At 54.0% G+C, this 9,544-nt stretch overlaps 1 protein-coding gene across 2 annotated transcripts; it reads left to right on the top strand.

Moving 5' to 3' along the window:
• The first annotated feature begins 748 nt into the window (after positions 1-748).
• Brd2 (bromodomain containing 2) lies at positions 749-7,782 on the top strand. 2 transcript variants are annotated; one of them, XM_057794673.1, is made up of 12 exons: positions 749-1,439; positions 2,626-2,929; positions 3,518-3,655; positions 4,024-4,162; positions 4,261-4,475; positions 4,568-4,942; positions 5,380-5,508; positions 5,667-5,912; positions 6,054-6,310; positions 6,396-6,700; positions 6,863-6,985; positions 7,073-7,782. In XM_057794673.1, the coding sequence occupies exons 1-12, from the start codon at positions 1,414-1,416 to the stop codon at positions 7,207-7,209; spliced, it is 2,394 nt and encodes a 797-aa protein (XP_057650656.1). In that variant the 5' UTR covers positions 749-1,413; the 3' UTR covers positions 7,210-7,782. The 2 variants fall into 2 exon arrangements, with proteins under 2 accessions (XP_057650656.1, XP_057650657.1); XM_057794674.1 differs by lacking the exon at positions 749-1,439 and adding an exon at positions 3,171-3,262 and having other exon boundaries at positions 2,800-2,929.
• The last annotated feature ends 1,762 nt before the right edge of the window (positions 7,783-9,544 follow it).

Below are 9,544 nucleotides of genomic sequence, written 5' to 3'. Positions count from 1 at the left end.
GGCGGGTGTGAGTGGGTGGGCAGAGGCCGGGGATCGCTCGCCGCGGGGCACCCGGGGTGGCCGCGCTCTTTTGGGCTGGTGTTTAAGCAGCGCCTGGCCTTTGTTCCGATGGCGCCGGCTCGGGGGAGGCGAGGGTGTTGCGTGCCGAGCCTAGCAACGTTAGACTGCGTCGCGGGGCTACGGGGGACGCCGAGGTGTCGCTGCGGGAAAGCAGGCCGCTGCTCCTAAGATGGCGTCTGTCTTCCTCTTTTCAGGTTCTCCGCGGCCCAGCAGCCGCCCGCCGGCCCCGCCCGCGCGACCCCTCCCTCCCGGCGATGGCGCGACCAGCCTGCCCCGGGCGATCGGCGGCCGCCCCGAGCCTGCAAGCCCTGGACCCGGCGGGGCCTGGAGGTGGGGAGACAAGCGCCCGCACGCCCTTCGGCCTCCCTCGCTCCCGGGAGTCGCCGAGCCACAGCGCAGCCAACTGGCTGGGAGACATGGCGGGCTGCCCCTTCGCCTTGGCTCGCTGCGGCACTCCACTGCCGGGTGATGGACGCCTTGGAAATGGAGTCTGTGACGTCATCCCGGAGCGGACCAATAGGAGCAGCTCCCGCGAAGAGGCGGCCCGGCCTCCCAGCCTCTGCTTCCTCACGCGCGTGAGCGAGCGAGCACGCGCGGAGGGGGCGGGGGCCGCCGCCAGCCGGGTGGCGCGCATGAGCGGCGAAGCTCCGCCCCTCCGACTATATATAAAGCGCTGGCGCGGGGCTCGGCGGCGCCATTTCGCGCTGGAGTGGAGCAGCGTCTAAGACGGGCTGGAGGATCCCGCCTGCCGACCCAGAGCTTCCCGGGCCGCCGAGCCAATCCGCGTCCATCCGCCTGCAAATGGCCTCCGCCCCCGCCCGCGGCCAGCCCCGACGGGCAGTGCAGACCCCGTAGAAGCCCCCGCAGCTCCCCTTTCTCGGGCCCCGCCCAGCCCGCGGAGTCTGTCCACCCCTCCACTCCGCCCTCGGGAGGATTTCAAAGATGGAGGCGGCGGCTCTCTGAAGCCCTCTCGGTGTTCATCCGCCTCCATCGGAGATCTAACGCAGCGCTCGTTGCCCCCGGCGGCCGCGACAGGAAGACGGGGCCCCGGTAGACCGGCAGCGGGCGGAATTGACGGCGGTGCCGCGGATCGGAGACTGTCGGGGTTTGCAGACTGTGGTCGCCGGCCGGCAGAGGCCGCCGCCATTTTCCTGCCGCCGCCGCCTGCGGAGCGCGCCAAGCTGCCGGAGTTGCGCGGAAGGCGGCGCAGGAGACCGCGATCGCGGCGAGGCTGCCGTCGGGCCGGGGAGCGCGGCCTCTCACCCGCTCCCCGGGTTATGCTGGCCCCGGCGGTGAGCGGCGCCGAGGCCACCCGGACTTGACGCGGCTGAGCGGCGGTTCCCCGAGGTTAAGATGCTGCAGAACGTGACTCCCCACAAGTACGTCTGCACCGGCCGGCCGGGGTGGGAGGGGGGCGGCGTTCGGGGCGGGCGGGCGCGCTACCGCGCCGCAGCTGTTGACGCGAGCTCGCGGAGGGGGCTGCGACGGTTTTGGAGCGGTGGCGGCGGCCCAGGTACTGCGTCGGAGCGGCCTGGCGGTGTGTGCGCTGCGGCCGCAGGCCCGTTCGGCCAGACCGAGTCGGACCGCTGGGTGGGGGTTGTGCGCGGCTCAGCCTTGACTTTGTCATCGTGTTTGTGGGGGGTCTCGCCCACTTCAGTGTCCGTAGAGTTGCCATGGTGACAGTTTGAGGGTTTGATATTGGGATTCCCACGGAGTAGAGACGGCCCCTCCGAGGCTGGGTTCTTGCTGCATAGATAAGCCGTTCTCTGACCGGTGCTTCCTTTCGGTGGCGGTGGGTGTGTTTGGGTATCGCCGAGCTTCGTTCAGGGAGGAGGAGATGGATGGATGCAGCGAAGGGTTGGCTCAGCGCTCCTCTGCGGATGTAAACAATGAGCACTGGGGAACACCTGGTTAGAGTACCACGGCGCCCCCGTTGGCCTTCGGTCTCCTACCGCGGGAGCTGCTAGCGATACTTTGTAGCGGGACGTGCAATCAAAATTAGGGCTTCCTGACCTTGACTGCGGGGTGTGATTTGAAGGAGACTTGTTTTAGGGAAACCTTTAGGTCTGACCGATATTTCCTTGTGTCTTTGGGTTAGTGTTTTGTCTGGTTTTCTACTGTGGCTTTAACTCGAAGATTGCAAAACCTGCCAGGATGAATTATTAGGTGTCGTGTTTATGAAGTTTATTCCCACCCCTTTCCTCTGTTCACTGCCTTCTCTGTCTCAACCACCATAGCAACCATTAGGTCCCTAGCGAGGATGAAGCTTCGCTTTCATAGCTCCACCTATTTTTGCTTCAGATTCCTCCCCATAAGGCTTGAGTTGTCATGTGACATCTTGGTTTTTGTGTTTATTTTAACCAAGTGGCTCCTGAAACTAGAGGATGTAAGAGCTAGATGGAGATGGGAACAGCTATTGGGAGTTAGTTGATTTTTCTCCCTGTGATTTATTTTCATGTGAACCTCAGACAGCCAGAGCCCGAGTTTATAGGGGTGCATACTGCGAGTTAACAACTTTTTCATCTTTCATGCCTTCACGTCTAATTCTGCTTCCCCTTTTTGCAGGCTCCCTGGGGAAGGGAATGCAGGGTTACTGGGGCTGGGCCCAGAGGCAGCAGCACCAGGGAAAAGGATTCGAAAGCCTTCTCTGCTGTATGAGGGATTTGAGAGCCCCACGATGGCTTCTGTACCAGCTTTACAACTGACCCCTGCCAACCCACCGCCCCCCGAGGTGTCCAATCCCAAAAAGCCAGGGCGGGTAACAAACCAACTGCAGTACCTGCACAAGGTGGTGATGAAGGCCCTGTGGAAGCACCAGTTTGCCTGGCCCTTCCGGCAGCCTGTGGATGCTGTGAAGCTGGGTCTGCCGGTGAGTGAGAGGGTGGGCTGGGGCAGGTGTGGGGGTGAGCAGGAGCGCGTGAGTGGTGGGGGTGTGGGCTACCTAGTGTAGGTGCTGCGGCCCCTAGGGAGCTCCCATTCTCTTGAGGACAAATAGCCACCAGAGTTCTGGATTCTTGGTCCTTTGTGCTTGTTACCTCTATTTTGGCATCTCTCATTTTGCCCTCCATGTGTCCCTTCCTTAACTTTTGTGCCCTGGCTCCATTTTACAGATTCCCACCCCTGGTTGGGAGAGGACCACGGTGGCCAAAATTCTTAGCTTCTTCCTTTCCCTCATGCAGCCCATGGATAGCCATCCCCAGAGGTAATGTCACAGGATGGGAAGCTTCCAGAGTGGGTGGGAGGTGGGTGGCTAGAGAAAGGCATTAAGGACTTCCTAGTGGGAATTAAAAGATGTTACTCTAATTTTTCTGACCCGTAGTTTCATTGGGGCCGCAGTGTGGGGCATACTCCCTTAGTGGCTAGGGTGTGCGTGCAGGTGTGTGTCTGTCATTCCTGTCAGTAGTTGCCCTATAATAAGCATTTTTTCATGGCTCTGACCTGGCCCGTCTTTCTTTAGGATTACCACAAGATTATAAAACAGCCTATGGACATGGGTACTATCAAGAGGAGACTTGAAAACAATTACTACTGGGCTGCCTCGGAGTGTATGCAGGACTTCAATACAATGTTTACCAACTGTTACATTTATAACAAGGTAGGCTGTTGGGCTTTTTGAAATGTTTATGTTTGTTTACTATAGCCATGAGAGGCAGTACATTTGTTTTGTGGTTCTAGCTGCTGGAAATAGTGTCCAGGTCTTGAAGGTCCTAGAAAAGCCTGGCCTCCACATGCCACCCTTAGAGAGCAGGGCCCCTGGAGTGACAGGATTTAAGTCGAATGCGGTTCATTTGGGGGGTGGTAGCCATGTTTCTCCAAGAAAGCTCTGGAGGCCTGAGAGGAGCAGGATATGTTACTCATCAGCTCTGCCTTGTGCTTGCAGTGGTGACGGGAATCGGGAAGGTGTGGTGCCCTGGGGGGGGGAGTTCTGCAGAGATGGTAACTTGTGTGTGCTTGTTCCTGCAGCCCACCGACGACATCGTCCTAATGGCACAGACACTGGAGAAAATCTTCCTACAGAAAGTGGCAGCTATGCCCCAAGAGGAACAAGAGCTTGTGGTGACCGTCCCTAAGAACAGTCATAAGAAGGGGGCCAAGTTAGCAGGTAGGAAGAGATGGAGCCGTACGTGTGGCATAGCGACGGGAAAGCTATACAGGTGACCTGACTAAAGATGAGAATGAAACTTGTTTTTCCCTCCCTAGCACTGCAGGGCAATATTACCGGTGCCCATCAGGTGCCTGCCGTTTCTTCTGTGTCGCATACAGCCCTGTATACACCACCGCCTGAAATACCCACCACTGTCCTCAACATTCCCCACCCGTCAGTCATCTCTGCTCCCCTTCTGAAGTCCCTGCATTCTGCTGGACCCCCACTCCTTGCTGTATCAGCAGCTCCTCCAGCTCAGCCCCTTGCCAAGGTAATAAATACATCAGATTGTTTGGGTGCCTTGGAGGAGAAAGTATTAAAAGAAATGGACCCAGAGTGACCCTGTCCCTCACCTTTCTACAGAAAAAAGGCGTTAAACGGAAAGCAGATACGACCACCCCTACACCTACAGCCATCCTGGCTCCTGGCTCCCCAGCTAGTCCTCCTGGGGGTCTTGAGCCAAAGGCAGCGCGGCTTCCTCCTATGCGTAGAGAGAGTGGCCGCCCAATCAAACCCCCACGAAAAGACTTGCCTGACTCGCAGCAGCAACACCAGAGCTCTAAGAAAGGAAAGCTGTCAGAACAGCTAAAGCACTGCAATGGCATTTTGAAGGAGTTGCTCTCAAAGAAGCATGCTGCCTATGCCTGGCCTTTCTATAAACCAGTGGACGCTTCTGCTCTTGGCCTTCATGATTACCATGACATCATTAAGCATCCCATGGACCTCAGCACTGTCAAGGTATCCACTGCATGGGACAGATGGGATGCTCAGGCAGTGATTGGGGCCTAAAGCAATATCCATGTCTCCTTACGGGCACTTAGTAGATTTTCATTCTGGGTGTCTTGCTATTATAAAACTGTACAAGGCAGAAAGAAGGTCACATACTTTCAAGTCCTTGTTTCTTACGGTAAGGATAAAATTTCAGCAGTTCGTAAAGAGTCGGGTTAGGGAGATGTGATGTGGGAGATGGCCTTGGTCACTTAGAAATGTTTCTTTCTAGACGTAGATCTCTCTTCAAACCTACCCCAAATCTTTGGACTTCAAACTTGAGCCCCAGGGCACAGATCTTAAGGTCATCCCCACTGTTGTTCCAAGAGAGGGCTGCTCTTGAGTCGGGTTGGCAGGGAAAGATGAGTCTCTGCCTGTGCAGCTTCTCACGCTGCCTCCTTCTGCAGCGGAAGATGGAGAATCGCGATTACCGGGATGCACAGGAGTTCGCTGCTGATGTTCGGCTCATGTTCTCCAACTGCTATAAGTACAACCCTCCTGACCACGATGTTGTGGCCATGGCACGAAAGTTACAGGTGAGTGTGATTTGTCGTTTACACATACCTGGTTATGAGGAGAGGTTTAGTTTGCTGTACGTTCAAAATGTGTAAAACTTGGCCATTCTTTAAGTTGGAGCTAGTGAGTTGAGGGACTGGGCATTAAACACAGTCTTGTCTCCCACCTGTGTTCTTAGGATGTGTTTGAGTTCCGCTATGCCAAGATGCCCGATGAGCCACTGGAACCAGGGCCTTTACCGGTCTCTACCGCCTTGCCTCCTGGGTTGGCCAAATCATCTTCAGAGTCTTCAAGTGAGGAAAGTAGCAGTGAGAGCTCCTCTGAGGAAGAGGAGGAAGAGGATGATGAAGATGAGGAAGAGGAGAGTGAGAGCTCAGACTCTGAGGAAGAAAGGGCTCATCGCCTGGCAGAGCTGCAGGAGCAGGTATCTCATTAGGTCTCTTATTAGGTATTAGCAGGTATCTCATTAGGCTTGGGCTTTGACTGGGTAAGGACTTTGAACTATGTGTGTTCTTTGAACAACTGTGTTTCTTGATCCTAATTTATTGTCTTTTGTCCTATGTAGCTTCGGGCAGTACATGAACAACTGGCTGCCCTATCCCAAGGCCCAATATCTAAGCCCAAGCGGAAGAGAGAGAAAAAGGAGAAAAAGAAGAAACGGAAGGCAGAGAAACATCGGGGCCGAGTTGGGATTGATGAAGATGACAAGGGGTCTCGGGCACCTCGACCGCTTCAGCCCAAGAAATCTAAGAAAGCCGGGGGTGGCAGTTCTGCTATGCTAGGCCACTCTGGCTTTGGGACTTCTGGAGGAAGTAGCAACAAGTGAGTGTTTGAGACAGTCTTGGGGTGTTGTGTAGGTCGGCCTCTGCATCTGGTGAACTCATTAGCAATTTTTGGTTGCCCATAGGTTGCCTAAAAAGGCCCAAAAGACAGCCCCACCTGTCCTGCCCACTGGTTATGATTCAGAGGAGGAAGAAGAAAGCAGGCCCATGAGTTATGATGAAAAGAGGCAGTTAAGCCTGGATATCAACAAACTACCTGGGGAGAAGTTGGGTCGAGTTGTACATATCATCCAAGCCAGGGAACCCTCTTTACGTGATTCAAATCCAGAAGAAATCGAGATTGATTTTGAAACACTCAAGCCATCCACACTCAGAGAGCTTGAGCGATACGTTTTATCCTGCCTTCGGAAGAAACCCCGGAAGCCCTATAGTGAGTATCAGATGAGGGCCATCCCAGTTCTGAGGGGGGGTGTGACAAGCCACACTGGATTGTGGGCTGCTTCATATTCAGGAATGGAAAGAGACTTGGCAGTTCTTGGTGACTAAAGGCAATATGATATACTATAGTGAGTCCTTTGCCCTTTCCTCCTAGCTATTAAGAAACCTGTGGGAAAGACAAAGGAGGAGCTAGCTTTGGAGAAAAAGCGGGAACTAGAGAAGCGGTTGCAGGACGTCAGTGGACAGCTTAACTCCACCAAAAAACCTCCCAAGAAAGGTGAGTCCTGGGACTCCGCCTTCTTTCCACTTCCGTCGCTAGGCACGTGTTCTGTTGTTGACAAATACATGTTACTCTTTTGTGCAGCGAGTGAGAAAACAGAGTCCTCATCTGCACAGCAGGTCGCAGTGTCCCGGCTCAGCGCTTCCAGCTCCAGCTCAGACTCCAGCTCCTCTTCTTCGTCGTCCTCGTCTTCAGACACCAGCGATTCAGACACGGGCTAAGGGGTCAGGCCACATGGGGCAGGAAGGCTCCGCAGGACCGGACCCCTGTACCACCCTTCCCCACCACTGTCCCCTTGCTGTGACACTTCTTCATCTCCCTCCATAGGAGAGCTGGCTCTACAGTGGGAGGACGCAGGGACACAGACAGAACCAGACTGACTGCTAGCCCTTTGGGGAACGACCTCTTGGGTGTAGTGTCCCTGTTCGGGATGACGGGGGTGGGCAAGGGTATGGGTGGGAGTGGGCATAGGCCTGGCACAAGGCCACCTAAGGCCATAGCTGTCCTGTTCACTTCTAAGGGCCCTGTTTTGAGGTTTTTATTTATTTAAGCTAGGTGAGGCTGTGAGGAAGGAGCACCATGGCCCTCCCTCCAGCCTCCATGGGGAGGGAAGAAGAGGGAGCTCCTTTTTTTACGTTGACTTTTTTTTTCTACTCTTCCCTTTTCCTTCTACTCCATTTGGGGCCTGGGGATTTGAGTCGCCTCTCCATTTGGCCCCCTGGACTATCTTTTCTCTCTTGATTCTAACATGTAAATAAAGAAAATATTATTGAAGTTTTGAGTTAGTTACCTTAGTGAGATTTGTTTCTGTATTCAAAGTGATTGAAAAGGACTGAAATTGTCTCATTGGGTTTACTATTTGGTGCGGGGAAGATGATTCCATCAGATACGGTGCTTTGAATCAGTGTCAGGAGTGCTGGGCATCACCATTAGCTATCACCCAGTTGGCCCTGTCTGGGGTGCTAGGATCTAGTGCAGATGAGCAGCAAACCCTCTGACTCATTCATGGCCTTGGCTGGGAGTTTTAAACTAGATCGGTAGGCAAACAATGGGGGTGTGGCTTAGCAGACCAGGTCTCGGGTTACAAGGCAATTATGCTGCCCCTTTGATGTTTCAAGTCCATAGTCCCAAGTTGGGCAACTGATGTGGCTTTTGGAAATGGGCCTCTAGGCTTGGCATAGTGCACCAAAGGAAACAGCAGCAGAGGCCTACAAAGGTGGGGCCAGAGTACAGTGACAACTGCCACCCTGATACCAGGAGCAGGGTCATGAGCAACTGGTAAGGTGGAGTGAGGTGCTCTTGGTCTCAGCTCTGCTGCTGGGAGTGATGCTCAGTTCTGAAGGAGATGGGGGTTTACCTTAGAATGGACAGAAGGTTTTGGTTGAATTTGATCTGAAGGGAGAATTTAAGGTTTAGAAATAGTTTTGGGGGAAGCAAGAAATGTTTTCATTGATAATGTCTCTGCTCGTAGCCTTCTGGTATAATGCGCAACACGTGAAAAACTGAACCCTATCTGCCTCAAAGTGCTCCAGATCTGTGCAATGCTGGGAGGTTTGGGTCAGTGTGTCTCCTGAGAACATGCCCACCCTGACTGGCCAAAGGCCTGCCCTGCTGTCCCTCAGATGTTTTGTAAGAACCTGGACTTGATCTTGGTTTCTAGTGCACTTGGCTTAGATAAGCAGTCTGGGGTTGGCAGTGCAGTGCTGGGGCTGAGGGGTGCTTCCTGTCTTCCACTGCCACTGCTTTTCTGGGTTCAGCCTGGCACTAGGAGGGTGGGTGCCTGCCTCAGTCTGCATTGCCAGTGCTCAGTGCCTAAAGGGCTAGTTGGCCTGAAGCGGAAGTGGGCGGGGATAAACGCGTACTCACCTGCACCACGAGCCTGTTCTGTCTACACACAGGAAGGGGTAACATTTATATGGCAAGGGGGTGAGACAGGTGGTTCAGTGTATGACAAGCAATGTGCCCAAAACAGTTTGGTTGTCACGGTAATCATAGATTGGATGAGAGGCACAGGAGCTAGGCAACTTCCCCAAATCAACTCACTGGAGGTAGGGATTGTCAAGGCAGCCTGGCTTCAGAATGTACAGGGATACTCACTTCATTGGGCTTTCTGCTGTGCACTGAAAGTGAGCTGATTTCATGACAGAACAGGGCCACCAGGCTGGCAGGTTGAGTGATACATGGAAGAGGCCAGCCTGCAGTACTTAACCTGGGATTAGGAGTTTTGGTGCCATCTGTTGGCCATGTTTGTGATTTACACTTGGGTCAGGTTTTTTTTTTTTTTTTTTTTTTGAAGCAGACACCTTCAGTGCGCTCACAGGTGGTAGACCTTATCTCCCTTACCTGTGCGCATGCCTTTCAGGCAGACTGCCCCAACCTTTGCTAAGATGTTCCTTGTGAAGCTTGCATAGTTCTCAGGGTTTTTAGCAACTATCCAGTCTGTCTCTAGACCTTACAGTAGAGTTCCAACTGACTGATAGTCATGTCCATTTGGAAAGCAGGTCTTTTTGACATGTTCTTGAGGACCTGCTTTCCAAACATGTCCCCTTGATATGT

Source organism: Chionomys nivalis, chromosome 19, assembly GCF_950005125.1.
Source record: "Chionomys nivalis chromosome 19, mChiNiv1.1, whole genome shotgun sequence".
Taxonomy (NCBI): domain Eukaryota; kingdom Metazoa; phylum Chordata; class Mammalia; order Rodentia; family Cricetidae; genus Chionomys; species Chionomys nivalis.
This window is presented reverse-complemented; position numbering and strand designations above follow the sequence as displayed.

What these genes read in the sequence shown, in the direction of transcription:
- Brd2 (XM_057794673.1), top strand. Translation starts at nt 1,414, where the DNA reads ATGCTGCAGAACGTGACTCCCCACAA. An exon ending in TGGCAGAGCTGCAGGAGCAG is followed by an intron (nt 5,913 to 6,053) that starts GTATCTCATTAG and finishes TGTCCTATGTAG; the next exon opens with CTTCGGGCAGTACATGAACA. An exon ending in GAAACCCCGGAAGCCCTATA is followed by an intron (nt 6,701 to 6,862) that starts GTGAGTATCAGA and finishes CTTTCCTCCTAG; the next exon opens with CTATTAAGAAACCTGTGGGA.